General features: G+C 34.2%; 1 protein-coding gene across 1 annotated transcript in view; it reads left to right on the plus strand.

The window, feature by feature from the left end:
* Window positions 1–356: 356 nt before the first annotated feature.
* The window catches only part of LOC143257175 (myosin regulatory light polypeptide 9-like), a 28560-nt gene continuing 13146 nt past the window's right edge, over window positions 357–15770 (plus strand). The window contains exons 1-3 of the mRNA XM_076515533.1: window positions 357–513; window positions 3573–3674; window positions 10581–10656. Of these exons, the coding sequence (XP_076371648.1) occupies window positions 511–513; window positions 3573–3674; window positions 10581–10656 (181 nt within the window). The 5' untranslated portion in view covers window positions 357–510. The remainder of the gene's footprint in view (window positions 514–3572; window positions 3675–10580; window positions 10657–15770) is intronic.

Below are 15770 nucleotides of genomic sequence, written 5' to 3' on the forward strand. Positions count from 1 at the left end.
AATCAAAGAAGCTCCAGTGAAGATTGCACCATATTTAACATAGGACGTAATATTTAATATCGTATTTCAAGGAAATAATTTTACTACAGTTTTAAGAGAGTTCTTGTACTTTTAACTAAATAGAAAGTTAGTTATTGCTTTTTTTTTCAATTAAAATAATGTGGACTTAGTTTTTGACATGCTAACGAAAGAATGTGTTGTTGTTTTTTGCTTTAAAGTTACGGTTTTCAATTTTTTTTGGTTTTTTCCTCTCTGAATTTAACCCGACACTTCTATGTAAACAACTAACTGATACTGTAACGTGTCGAACATGTGCTGTGAAACCCGTTCTCTTCTCTAAAAGTGTGTCTGATGTCCATATATGGTGTTGTACGTATCCGTCATGACAGCTGAGATCGCGGGAAACCGCAAAGCCAGAAAAATTGTCTCACTTCGAGGTAAACACTTCAAGCGGTGTGGTTGGAATTGTCAGACAGTGCTGTTTCCGACAGAAACTTAGAGCTAGAAACCATGGTATGACCTATCCATTTTGTTTCAAACACTATACATGTGATAACTTATTCATATGAAAGAGGTTTTAATTGGATAAAAGATAGAAATACTTTTTAGTTACATAACTGTCTGTTGTCTCTTTATGTAACTGCTTTCCAGGGTGTGGATGGATCTTCATCAAAATTGGTATGAAGGTTCATTAAATCCAGGCGGGGTACATACAAATTTACAGTTTCGCATGTTGTGATTTTTATGGGCGTTTTTTTATCACTACATTGTTCCCTGTAGACTGATATACACGCAAGTTTGCGGTTTTTAATTACATGTTTTACAGTTTTCATGGGCATCTTTGCGAGTTTTTTTGTTTACCATTTTACATAGACGGGAAGCAACTTTTCCAGTCCTACGTTAAGGCCAGGTGAGTTAAGGTGTTTATGTAAATAGGAATGTCAGGTTATATATGTATGAATGAACTAGATTCTTCAGAGCAAGTATTTGTAAGTTGTTGGCAATAATTTTAAACAATAAACAAACAATACACGCTCCACTTATTTTAAAACAATATGTTAAAACAAGTCAGATGAACATATAAATGCATGTTGTACAGTTAATCACAAAAGTTGTATCTAGAGCTTTAAACTCCTTGCATAAATAATTGGCTCGGCATGGCCAGGTGGGTTAAGGCGTTCGACTCGTAATCTGAGAGTCGCGGGTTCTCATTCCCGTCGTACCAAATATGCTCGCCCTTTCAGCCGTGGAGACGTTATAGTGTGACGGTTAATCCCAACTATTCGATGGTAAAAGAGTAGCCCAAGAGTTGTTGGTGGGTGGTGATGACTAGCTGCCTTCCCTCTAGTCTTACACTGCTAAATTAGAGACGGCTAGCGCAGATAGCCCTCGTGTAACTTTGAGCGAAATTCAAAAAACAAACAAAACAAACAATCCTAAGCTAAACTGTTATTATTCATCACTTTACATAACTTCCATCCAGAGGAAGGATACTCCAGTAGTATGACAGTAGTATAACTGCATACTCGGTGGACTCAGCAAATAGTCCGAAGTAGTTTTGCTATAAGAAAACACACACACACACACACACATAACTGCATAACTACAGAATGTATCAAATTTATATAACAATGGTATAAGTTGAAATAATCTTTAACTGTGGATTATATTGGCGTAACTTCAATTTTTGTTATAAGTTTACAATTCTGATGATACAAGACTTAGCTACTGTTTTTTGTTTTTTTGTGAAATCACGTATGACATCTTTAAGTGTGTGTGTGTTTTCCTATAACAAAGCCACATCGAGCTATCTGCTAAGCCCACCGAGGGAAATCGAACCCTTGAGTTTAGCGTTGTAAGTCCGTTGACTTACTTCTATACTAGTGGGAGGCGTCTTGAAGTAACACTTAACGTTTATTAACAAGAAAAGATTAACTGTGGGTTTTAATCTAGTTTTACCTACATAAGAAACATCGAACGTTTGTTAATATCTCAGGACTAACCTTGGGTTCCAACGAAAGTTCACCAGCATAAGAAACATTAAACATTTGTTAGCAAGGAGTTAAATGTCAGTTTTAATTAAAGATTACATAAATAGCAAAATATGAGCAAATCTGAATAAGATATGATTAATTGAATGTTTATTAATAGGAAAGTATTAACTTCGAGTTTTTAACAGATTCATAAGTAAAATAAATATTTAAGGTGTTTCTTGAAAACGTTTAAATGTGGCTTTTAACCAACGTTAATCTCCATAGGAAACATTGAAGGTTTATTTAATAAGATCTAATTTTTTATGGGTTTTAAACTAATATTAACTATGGGTTTTGATCAAAGATCACCTCCATAAAAAAACCTTAAACGCTTATTTAATAGGAAAAGATAATGTATTTTTATCTGAGGTAACCCTCCATTGGAAACACCGGGCGTTTGTTAACAGGAAATGATCAGATATAGACTTTTAACCAATGTTTCTCTCCATAAGAAACTACGACGTTGGTTAATATAAAAAGTTTAATTGTGGCTTTTAACTAAGGTTCACCTTCATAAAAACAATGAACGTTTGGTAAGAAGAAAGGACTAAGTGTTGGGATTACATCAAGAACCATCTTTATAAGAAACACTGAACGTTAGTGAATAAAGAAAGTTGTAGGATTGTAACATATGTTTCTTTACTTTCATAAACAATTACGAACGTTAGTTAATACAAAAGAACTATCTGTGGAATAGTAGCATAGATTCACCTTCATACGAAATATATTTCTTCTTATTAAGAAACTCTCAAACATTTGATAGGAAAATAAGATTAGTTGTAGTAGTAAAACCGTAACATTTCTTTTATAACAAAAATATACGTTTACGATTGAAAATACTGTGTTTTTTAACAAGGTGTCACTTTCTTAATCAATAACGAATATATTTTATTGTGAAATAGTTGATGGCAGGCAACTTACGTTATATATTCTACAAAGATTGAGTGATTAATTAAATTTTAGTAAACTCCTAAGAAAAAAAAAAGTATTAAAGAAAACCAGGTTATGTTTAGCAAAAATAGATTTTCACGTTTAGCACCAGTTTTTGTTTTTAACATGTTAAATATAATTTATCCTGTACGTTAAATATAAAAATTCAACTTTAGAAAAAAAATATATATATTAAAAATTCACTTTTCAAAAGAAATTATATTTTTATATTACTATTTATTTCTCATTTGAAATGATTTCCATATTTTTTTAAATTCCAAGAACTTTATCACATGTCGTTATTGTCATTAGTATATTTAACCTATTTGTAGATGATATTGTAAAAAACAAATCATGTGATATAGCCGATAATAACCTCATTTACGAAAGAAAAATGTTATAACTACAGGTATATGCTTTACAAAAGATAAAATACACTAAATGAAGTGATCAACACAAATCGTATTAGTTAGATAAAACCATATATATACATATCGTGTAAAATGTACAATGTAAAAAAAGAAAACTTGCATGATTTAGTTTATTCAAATATATCTGCCCTAGAAATACATTCAGTTTATTTAAAAATTTTTATCCATTATTTTACAGTCTAAGAAAGGCAAGGGAGAGTCCCAAAAGAAGAAGGCTGCACGAGCGACTTCAAATGTTTTTGCTATGTTTGAACAGAACCAGATAGCTGAATTCAAAGAGGTGACTTAGAAATGCTATTACCATTACAAAATATCTGTATTAACAGTCTGGAAGTATACCACCAATTTCCCTTTTAATTATAACGGAAAATTAATAGTGATTCTTCCATATTTAACGTAGAAATTTGAAGACTAAACCATTAATATTAAGTAAAAACAAATAAAGTACCTACTAAGTTAATGTACAAACATTATGTCATCTTACTATATTACAGAGAATCATACAAATTTTAGTTCCAACATAAATTATATCAAATTTTGAAAGTTACTTTAATCTCTCTTTCGAAGATGATTCGTTATATTATTTTACTTTAACACATTTTGTATTTTATTACGTCTTGCTTTTAAAATCACATGGAATGTTTCGTTTGCATATTTAACTTTTTTAATCTTAAATTAAAGCCTTACTCATTTGTAAACTGTAATTTCCAACTTATGTTACAGTTTAAACCACTACGATAATTACGTTATACATTACACTATGTAACAAAATTTTTACTTTTTCTTGTTCCTGGGCAGAAAGTCTTATTTCCCAATTGCTTATGCCTAAAGTAAATGGTTGTTGTTGTTTTGAATTAAGCACAAAACTACACAATGGGCTATCTGTGCTCTGCCCACCACGGGTATCGAAACCCGGATTTTAGCGTTGTAAGTCCGCAGACATACTGCTGAGCCACTGGGGGGAAGCTAAAGTAAATGGAAAAAACCTATTTTCCTCTTCAAACTTTGCTTTTGTAACCTGGGAGCGTATGACGAAAACATGATGGGAGACTATATTTGAGGGCCAATACGTGAAAGTGATTTACATCACAGTCGCAAATCTACTCACTTCTAAACATTTTTGTGTAACTTTAATATAAATACATGTAAATCTTGATTCATATGTTGTTTTATTCAAACCTTATGTAAATGAAAATGTGCAAATTTGGCCGTTTTTACATAGAAAATAGGTAAGTTTCTAAATTTCATTATCCAGGTCACAAAAGCAAAGCTTGAAGGGAATAATGGCCATTTTCTGTACTTTTACAACATAAGCAGTTAAGAAATAACATAAACTATCCAGGAACAAAACTTGTATTGCATAGCGATATTGCAATTCCACAATATCAAATACTAGTGTATAACATTTACAATGTATATTACTACTGCAGTATTATAGAAGAGTTAGTAAAAACAATGGATCTGCTGTTTGAATTACTTAATATTTACATTTTTACAAGAATTCAGTACAATTTAATACAAACAGTTAAGTGCAAATTAATACAAATATTACAGTGTAAGATATGCAAACTTTTATAGTTACAGCATAACAGCTCAGATAAAGGTGTCACAATACGAGATAGAGAATTCTTACAACTTAAGTTACTTGTTGAGTTCAGTATAAGCTATAAAACAACAATTTAAACCAGTAGAAAGATTAGAGAGTAAGCTATCACAGATACAGTTTAAATTATCAGAAGGATTGCAGTATAAGACAAAACAACTATCAGAATTCAAATTAGTACAAGGGTTACAATGTAAACTACGAAAACTCCTGCAATTTGAATTGGTATAGGGCTTACATCGTAAGTTTTAAAACTCCATACCGTTCATATTAGTCCAAAGATCACAATGTAAGCTATGAAAAGTTATACAGTTTAAATCAGAGTGATATTGGTCTGGTACATTATGACAATTCTTATAGTTTAAATCAATACACTGATAACATAGTAAGCTATCACAACTCCTACAGTTTAAACTACTATAAAGAATTACAGTCTAAGTTATTTACAGTTTATTAGTATAAACATTTTTCTTACCATAAAATGTATTTCAGACAGATACTCTTCTCTGCACCACTAAGAGCTATTAATTACCCTTCACGCAAATGCCGTTGAATTTCATGTGCAAACCACAAGCCTTGAACAAACTTACTCCCCACTTCCAATGCATTTCTTTTGCCTCGTCAAGCATATGATCATGTGCTAATTTCACCGAGACTATTGCGCGTGAAATTTGTTTCATTTTCCTTTCCTAATGGTGAAGTATTACATCATTAGGGCAATGTGTCATAAGCTGGCGCTATATTTGTGGATGCATTGCTAATTCAGAAAGGAAAAGTCAATGAAGTATGAATTCCAGGAGACAGGGATCATCTAATAGAGGGGTACTCAACGGGAGACTATGTCCTTCTCAAACAGAAAATACTCATTGCCTAATTTGTTGTTACTGATTCACGATTTCCATTACAAATATAATATATCAAAGTAAATAAGGAAAATATAAAGCTGGTGGTAGTGTCTCTAGGATGAGCAGAACTTTAGAATGTGTAGTGTGGCTGTCTTGGTGAAATACTTACAATAAATAGATACTGTAACAATTTATGGAGAGTGGAGGACCCCTAACTTGCATCCCAAGGCAAATCCAAGTCCCATCGGTTGGACATATCTGAGAGAAACTATTTTAGAGATACCGTAATATTATGTTTTGTATTAGACTTCCAGGAAACACTGCAGTCCTACATCTTAAACGAGAGACGGGCCTTTGTGGGAGGAGGGTACCACTCACAACGGATACAGCCACTGGGATGTTAGGATTCTTCCATGCTTCACTATAGAAAACGATGGAAAAGAATATTTGGTGTAAAAAGAACACTTGAGTTAAACTATTTCAAGCACAATAATCTGGAATGGTGTTACCACCCAGATATAGTGCAATGGATTACTATGGCTAAAGACTGCAGGGGTAAGGGCAGAACCACACCTTGTGCTGTCACTTCTTAACTTTTAGATTCGTTTTGTAAAGGTGCAAAAACTGCCATGTCAGTTGTGTAGATATTCTGCTAAGACATTCTTGCAGAAAACCCATTTCAATAATGAGCACTAAGTAGGGGCAAATGGGTTTGATACTTTCTGTTATACATTTCTGGAACCAGATTTCAGGTAAGTATTTCCTGTGAGGAAACACCAGCGATTTATGGGATTCGAAGGCACCAAACATGAGGAATATACTGGTTAGATGTGTATTGTTACTTCTTTTTATATTATTTTTAGATCAATTTTTAATGTGTTAAAAAGTACAAAAACAATAGCACATACATGGAGGTGCCATTAAGCGTATAAATGACATGGAGATGACTTCATAAGGCAAAACTCGCTGCACTAGAGCTTTTGGGTAAGCTGGAAAAGGCAAATTAAGGGAGACATAACCAGAGGCAGGGGAAACTACCCAATGATGTAAATAATGAAAAGTAAATGTGGTAGGTGTAGTCCACATATAGCCTCTAAGAAATCTCCACCAAATGCTGGTGATAAAAAAAAGAGCCAAGAGAGGCTTTGATATGCCAGATATGGTGGGAAAAGACAAAAGAGTGTGTGGTCAAAACTGAAAGATGGAAGGATAATTTAGTGCGATGGGTCCTGTCCAGTCGATACAAGTGATTTACCACCGTATTTAAAACATCATAGATATGACATGATGCAATGGGGAAACAACGATTGTATGCCCAATAAAGGTATTCCAAAACGAGAAAGCATAGGTCCCAGTGGTGGTTGCGCCTTTCTTACAGTAGATGTAAGAAATGACTGTAAAATTCTCTAAGTGGATCAATACGAAATGACCAAACAATAGTGACTGAAGAAACTGCCAAACCAGTAAACCTTTGTCATCTCATGAAAGCTGATACGCAAAGTACAATTCTCTGGAAAGCAAAAAGAGACATTGAGAAGTAACTCGAATCAGAAAGAGAGATATCAAGTTAAGCTAGAAGAGAAAAGTGAAATACCTTGTATTGTCTTGGAGCAATCAAGCCAACAACAGGGGATGTAGAAAGGAAGGTGAACACACAACGGTAGGAAAAGAAATTCTAGGACAAGTTTCAATAAATCCTCAGAGTCCGATGAAGGGGAAACGTGTGCACTACCAACAGTAATCAGGACTACAAGAAAAGCAGGATTCTTCAATAATAACTTGAGAGAATCTCTTGTGCAAGACAAGCAGGAGAGGGAATTGCCTTGGACACCAAGATCACCATGAAACAAATATGTAAGGGAGAGGATTCAGCTCCACCCATCCAGAAAACGGAGCAAACACATTAGAGGACAAGATACCATGTGATAGCGAGAATGGACTCGAGGAGTTCGACCAGCCGGCTCAGGCAAATTGCCTTATGAGGAAGAATGAAGGTAGCAATTGCCAAATTTTGGAAAGATGGGGTCAGATGACCAACTTTGTGGAAGGGGACGAACAGAGGATTGGACGACATACAAAAAAAGGTTTAGCACAATGTGTTTCTTGAAGATGGGTAGTAGATAAAGGTATCTGAGGAACAGAGCCAGAAAATAAAGGAAAATTACTGAAGGGCAGCCTTAGCATGGAATTTTAAGTAGTCTGTAAAACTCCAAAGGACATGGTGTGTAAGAAATGGAGTGAGACAACGGTCATGGATAAGAAAGGAAGGAATGTAGAAACCCAACAGAGGAGATTCAAAACACATGGAAACTAAACCGAGATTGAGACAGCAGAGGAAAAATATACTTCGATATACACAACTGTTTCAGCTACTGTGCAATGCAGGTGTTAAATTTGGTTATTTTTAAAAGTGTTAGTTTATTACAACTTTATGTTACTGTTCATGAATCATACGTGGTGTACTTGTGAAATGGTAGGTTATTATATCATTGCACCATGTTACTAGACCCTTCTAAGTTTTTTGGTTGTTTTAATTCAATAATATCTCATGTGAATAATATTCTAGGCCTCTGTCAGGCTATAAATACGCGTTCAAAATGTAACGATTTTTAGAGCAAAATTATCACACATCATATTGTAATAACATAGTATTGAAGGAAAAATTGATGTTGACAATAAGGAGACAATTAATTAGAACTCTCGGTACCACTTTGGTAACCAACACTGTAGTAAGCATTTTAAAGTAAAATTTTCACAGATTGTACTGTAGAAACAGAGTAGGAAGATTAAATCGTCTTGTAAGTTGTGTTCTAAAGTGAATGAACCGGCAGATGTGGACTTTGACGAAAAGAGACAATTATTTAAAGCTCTGAATACAACTGTGATAACCAACAGTGTAACGAACATCTGGCTATAAATACGCGTTTGCCCTTTTATTATTTTAAAACAAGTGGATTGTGTGATGTTTGTTTATTGTTGAAACATAATGCTAATAAATCGCAGACACTTACTTAAAGGAATCCAGTCAATACATAAAAAATCTTGCAAATATAAGCCAAAGTGGCAAACTTCTTTTTTCAATATATTCATCACGGTTGTGGTGAAGCGATGCAGTAAGTGAAGAGTGGATAAAAAGCTAACAAACAGGATAAAAAAGACAGAAATTTGTAAGTAGATGAAAAGACAGAAAAGAAGAACGTAGAGCACCTCAAGCAGGTAGTCAGGACACAAGAGACCGGAGTTCAATAAATATAAAAGGTCCATAAACTAAAGCCAAAGCAAAGGAGATACAAAAGTAAATAAGACAACAAAGATGTAGAGTAACCTGGAATTTGGCCAGAAGAATTCTCATGTAAAAACACTCAAAGAAATAGAATAACACATGTCTAATCTATGAGGGTAGCAACAGAAATAAAGAAACTTGTTCCTCATTAGGAAGAGAGAAGCCAGGAGCAAAGGATGGATGTGAAAGAGCTGGAAAAATAATTCACATGCAATGCAAGCGCCACAGAAGACAATGAAACAGAACAAGGTACCTGAACTTGAAGAAGTAAGAAGAAGGGAATCAACCATCTGAAGGATGCTAGCAGGAACATCATCAGTTAATTTAATGCTAATGGTTCCACATAGTTCCATAAGATTGTGATGATCTGAGTTATGTACAATGTTGACAGTACCTCGCCAATGAGTAAAATACGAGACCTTGAAACATGCAGATATATGTTCTACTAAGTAAGCTAGATGGGTAACAACTGAACGTCAATGTCATGAATAAAAAGTTATTTCCAGTCACCATAAGTGAGTTGGAAAAAATGCCTGAATAAGCACAGAAAAACATACCTGAGCCTATGGACGTTATTTTGCCTTTCATTTAAAGAGCTACATCGTAGGCTGGTACAATAAAATATAGACAGGTGTAGAAGTGGGAGTTTGTCCAAAGTTTGTGACATGCAATGGAAATGCATTGGAAATTTCAAGTGAGGTAATAGATCTTAGTAGTAATAAGCATTTCTGAAACAAAGATTACATGATACGCTAAAATAATTCTTACACTTTATATTACTACAACGATTGCAGATTACATAGTAAGTTATGGCAATTCCTGCAGTTTAATTCGGTAGAAGGATTACATGGTACATAAATTCTTACAGTATAAATTAGTACAAAAATTACAATGTAAGCTATAAAAAACTTTTCCGCTAAATCCATACAATGATATCATGGTAAATTAAGACAACTTCTATAGTTTAAATTACAACATGAGCTAGAGTGTAAGCTGTGACATCTACTACAGTTTAAGTAGGTAGAAAGGTTACATGGTAAGTTACGACAATTTATGACGTTTATATCAGTATTAAGATTACAGTGTAAGTTACATCAACTCACGTAGTTTAAATTAGAGTATGGGTGAAATGGTAAACTATAACAATTCTTAAGGGTTTAAATCAATACAACTAATATGCTGTGACCTATGATTTTTAAGACATTTTCAGTGGATATTGTTTAGGCAACTACATTATTTATTTTGAAACTACCTTTAGTAGTCTTTCTGAAAAATTGTTCTGTAGTTGCTGTTGTAGTTGCTTAGTTAACTGTTCACATACACCTACTCTGAATATTATCCAGGTAACATGGACAGAATATTTTTTCTTATTGTATGTTTGGTAAAACAATATACATTTTCTTACGTTTTCTCTAACCGTAATCTAGTTTGCTATTATTTTATTTGTTCTAATAGGCATTCCAGCTAATAGATAACAATAAAGATGGGTTCATCGATAAAAACGATCTTTTGGTGACTTTTGATTCCCTTGGTAAGGAGGCATATTTTAATAACATTATTGTTTAAATTAACATGATACTGTATTAACTAAAATTAAAAATAAACTATTATTCTATTACGTCCACTCAACAAAATCATAACAAACGAAAATCATGCCATTATGCTTATATTGCACAAATAATATGAAACTTGATGATATTTAAGAGACTGTTAAGTGCTATTATGTAGCTTCATCGGGAAGTAATGACTTTGGAACAGCTCTAACATACCAGATACAAACCACTACGCACACATATATATTAGTGAAAATAATTACATTTTAATGAAGTTAAGTGATAAAATAAGTAAAATCACAAGGAAGGACTGCGAGATTGAAAATAGCAAATCCAAACCTCTGACTAATTGTATAATTTATTATTTTAACTCAAAAATAAGCCAAAACAAAAACAAATCAAACAAAAAAGGCTGCATCAACTGAAAAAATACCAGTGTATAAGCTACAATGTGGGATTATAAAATATACCCTAGGTATTAGACGTGACTGAACAAGTAGGACTCACACAGAGATGGGGATGCACCGTCTATCAGTCTTAACCTCCATTCGCCAGTCTCATATAAGAAATAAAAAACTAGCAATAGACATAGAATTAGAAAGAGAAATTAAGAGAGCGAGATGTGGGTGGTCAAGCCCACAACGTCCCACATCTATATCACCTATATTCATGCTAGCGTAGTTTGTTTGCTGTGTTGTCAATTAGTGCCTTTCTACCATATTGAGGGCTGGAATGCTACCATCAAGAGGTAAACTTTAAACTTACTTATCCCAAAATGATAGTACCTTATTTCTTTATTTCAATTGATTCTTTACTTGGGAGAGCAGTTACCTTGTCATAACTGTTTTCAGGCAGTGAAGGGTGATACAGATGTGGGACGTTGCGGGCTTGAGCACTCACGTCTTGCTCTCTTAATTTATATTTCTAATGCTATTCATTATTTATTATGTGAGACTGGAGAATGGAAGCTAAGACTGTTAGACGGTGTATCTCCACCGTTATGTGGGTCGTTCTTTTGCAGTCACTTTCAAAACCTAGGGTGCATTTTATAATCCCACATTACAGCTTGTGCCCTGAGATCTTTTCAGTTCATGGAGCGTTTTTCGTTTGATTTGTTTTTGCTTAGGCTTGTTTTTGAGTTAAAATAGAAAATCATCTGTATATATTAGGTGGCCCCTTGCTTTGGAATTATAATATTCTATATATATCTACATAGTTACGTAGTCACCAGATAAAGAGAAACAGAATTAACTATTTTAGGATGATTATTTATACTCGTATATTTCGTTCAGACTATGAAATAAAGATTATATTCTTGCATGCTAGTTGGCAAAGCCTTGACCTAGCGGTTTCTAGTGTAAAGAGTAACTACTTTTAATAACGCTATAAATTAATTATTTGAGCTTTAAATATAAATTAACATTGAATTACTTTAGAAAACAAGTTATCCCCCCCCAATGTAAAGTAGGAGTAGGCATCACTTTAAGCTCTACTCCATAAAACTGTATAATGAAATGAAAATATTTTTTTTACTTTTTCAGTAATAAAAAAATTGGATGAAATGAAGAATTGTCTAATTACTTAAAATTAGAAATTTTCTAAAAAAGAAGTTATATTTACAACAAGAAGTATACTAAGGCTATAGTAGTAAGGTTACCTTTACTTTTTTCATTTAAAAAAATGTCCTGAATTATCTCTTAAATTTTACTAAAATTTTGAACATTTTTTTCAAAATCATAACGCATAACTAATTAGTTTGAGACATACGTTTTTTTGTTTCTAACTATTCTATGTTCAGTTTTTACTTTAAATAGTTTTCCTTCAGAAAGTCAAAACCTCCTAGACTTCACCCCTAGTGTCTCCTTGTTTTCCACAATTAATACAACCGAACGTATTAGCAAGATAAATGGTCTCTCTCATGTGCTGGTAGTTGATCGGTTCACATAGATCATTTCTCCACACATAGGTGACTAAACCGATACTTGAAACCAACAATTAATAATCCCAGTTAATACGATATAATGACATATAGCTATTTCCTTTGTATGCATGTGTGTGTGTATGTTTATAAATTATGCCTAAAATTAATAAAAACTGTGGGTGAATGGTGACTCCAAGTTGTGCAATACCTTACTATAAAAGCAAAAATAATTAAATTTGCATATCTCTATACACCATAATAAAGCGTGTGTGTGTGTTTTCTTATAGCAAAGACATATCGGGCTATCTGCTGAGCCCACCGAGGGGAATCGAACCCCTGATTTTAGCGTTGTAAATCCGCTGTACTAGTGGGGGCCATAATAAACAAATAACAACAACAGCTAATCACCAATTATATACACGGTGGTTGTTTGTTATTAAGCACACAACTACACAAAAGGCTATCTCTGCTCTGCCCACCAAGAGTATCAAAACCCAGTTTCTAGCAGTTCACGTCTGCAAACATACCACTATTTACTGGGGGGAAGGGGGCCAGTAGCAGGTGATTAGCTACACTTCAGCTATGAATAGAAAAACTGGCTGTGAAACTTACATACCAGCTAAAAGATAGAAAATCTGCCCAACACCTTGCGAAATAAGCGATAATTTGAAAATGTCAAATTTGATTTATACTATTCATATCAAAATTATGAAATTTCAGATAATTGGTACCAAAACTGCACAACAATAAGTTTGTTTTTATGTATCAGATGTGCTGGATATACAGTACGCTTTAATGTAATGTTATTGTTTAGCTTATTTTGTGAGTAATACTTAATGATTGTTTAGTTTTCGTGACCGGGAGTGTTGAAGTTTGATCGTTTTAAAAGCGTTAATTACGTAACTCGACAAGAGGCGTACCTTCTGTGCGTAGCTCAGTTGTAGTATTGTTGGCGTTATCTTTCTCGAAACCTCTAATCAGTGTTTATTGTTATGCGAGTATTGTTACATCGCCTGGCATGGCCAAGCGCGTAAGGCGTGCGACTCGTAATCCGAGGGTCGCGGGTTCGCGCCCGCGTCGCGCTAAACATGCTCGCCCTCCCAGCCGTGGGGGTGTATAATGTGACGGTCAATCCCACTATTCGTTAGTAAAAGAGTAGCCCAAGAGTTGGCGGTGGGTGGTGATGACTAACTGCCTTCCCTCTAGTCTTACACTGCTAAATTAGGGACGGCTAGCAAAGTTGTCCCCCGCTAGTACAGCGATAAGTCTCCGGATTTACAACGCTATAATCAGGGGTTCGATTCCCCTCGGTGGACTCACCAGATAGCCTGATGTGGCTTTGCTGTATAAAAAACACACACACACGCATTGTTACATCATTTTGTCAGACGTCGTAGTTTGCAGAAAGTGACTAGCAAGCGTAAGTTAAGTAAGGAAAAGTCAAGTAAGAGACAATTAAACAGATCTTGAATAAGATTTATAAAGTTAGAAGTTTAGTCAGAAAACACTAAATTCAGTAAAATGAAGTTTAGCCAAAAAACAACTAGTTAGTGAAAGAAAATGTGTGGTTAGTCACAGTGTGACGTGTTGTATGTTAAGGTTATGTTCTGCTCACCAATGTCAATTAAATGCTTTTACTTATAGTTTTTAATAGTATAAGTATATATACAGTGTATGTTGCGTTGTTGTCGGGCATAGGATTCTTCTGCAGTAAGTGTCTGTAACTTGCAGTAACTTCGATAAAAATAAATGAAGAGCACCTCACTTTTGTTTTTCAAAATAATATATATATATATATATATTCGGAACTAGTTAAACATATGTATAACATTTTTTTTACAATGCAGATGATTACAGGCATATCATAAAACTATATAGTTCTCTTCTTGTTGTCAAAAGTACATTTCGGCCTATTCAGTTACTTTACAATTTCAGTTTACAAGTCGAATTATGTTTATTATTATTGCCAAACTAGCTGAGTTTAGTTCACTTACCTTCGTTGAGTTTCCATGGTTTTATCCTATACTTCTAAAATCATCTATTCCTTTTTCGTATTTAAGCCTATTTCCAATAAACATCTATGTTTTGCGTATAGGCCTACTTCCATATAATCGTCTAACTTTTGTCAAAGTCCATATGGGCATGTTTACTTACTTTAAAACTCTTTTTAACGGAATAAACTATTTTTCTTATCTCGTTTAACATTTTTAGTGTCATTCTAATATATATCAACTGTTAGGCCAACTTAATCGACGAGCTTTCCTTTTTGTTCGAACCTTTCCTTGGCCGTGACTTTTCTCTCTTCTGCTCTTGTCTCTACATTTTACCCACTCATTTCTTACTATTCACATATTTATTACAAAATCATTTGTTTGGTAAATACAGTCCTGTGAAAAAGTTAGTACACTCTATGAAAGCCTGTGTATTTTTGTAACACTTTGAATATACAGATATTTATGCATTTACAAAAATGCATATTCTCACTGAGGAAAAAGTTAGTACACCCCCACATTTATTCCAACTTAAAATGGCTCAACTTACACACAGGTGTATTACACCAGGTGCACATGATTAGAAGATCGTTACTCAGCATTTTGAATGAGGCTTTCCCTATTTAAACCTCAGACATTTAGTTTGGTGTGCTCCTGACTGTTGAAGTGAGAGTGAGCACCATGGTGAGAGCAAAAGAGCTGTTTGAGGCCTTCAGAAAGAAAATTGTAGGAACTTATGAGTCTGGTAAGGGATTTAAAAACATCCCAAAATATTTTGAAATCAGCATTCCACTGTCTGGAAAATAGTCAACAAGTGGAGGGCTTTCAAAACAACTGCCAACATGTGCAGGTCTGGTCGTCCAAGCAAGTTCACCTCGAGAGCAGACCGCAAGATGCTAAAAGAGGTCTCCAAACACACTAACATGTCATCACGGGACCTACAGCAGGCTCTGGCTACTGTTGATGTGAAAGTGCATGCCTCTACAATCAGAAAAAGACTGCACAAGTTTAACTTGCATGGGAGGTGTGCAAGGAGGAAACCTTTGCTCTCTAAGAGAAACATCAAGGCCAGACTGAAGTTTGCCAGAGAGAATGTAGACAAAGACCAGGACTTCTGGAATAATTTTCTTTGGATAGATGCGTCCAAAATTGAATTATTTGGACACCAGAACAGAGGAAA

Source organism: Tachypleus tridentatus, chromosome 1 (genome assembly GCF_004210375.1).
Source record: "Tachypleus tridentatus isolate NWPU-2018 chromosome 1, ASM421037v1, whole genome shotgun sequence".
In the NCBI taxonomy this organism is placed as follows: domain Eukaryota; kingdom Metazoa; phylum Arthropoda; class Merostomata; order Xiphosura; family Limulidae; genus Tachypleus; species Tachypleus tridentatus.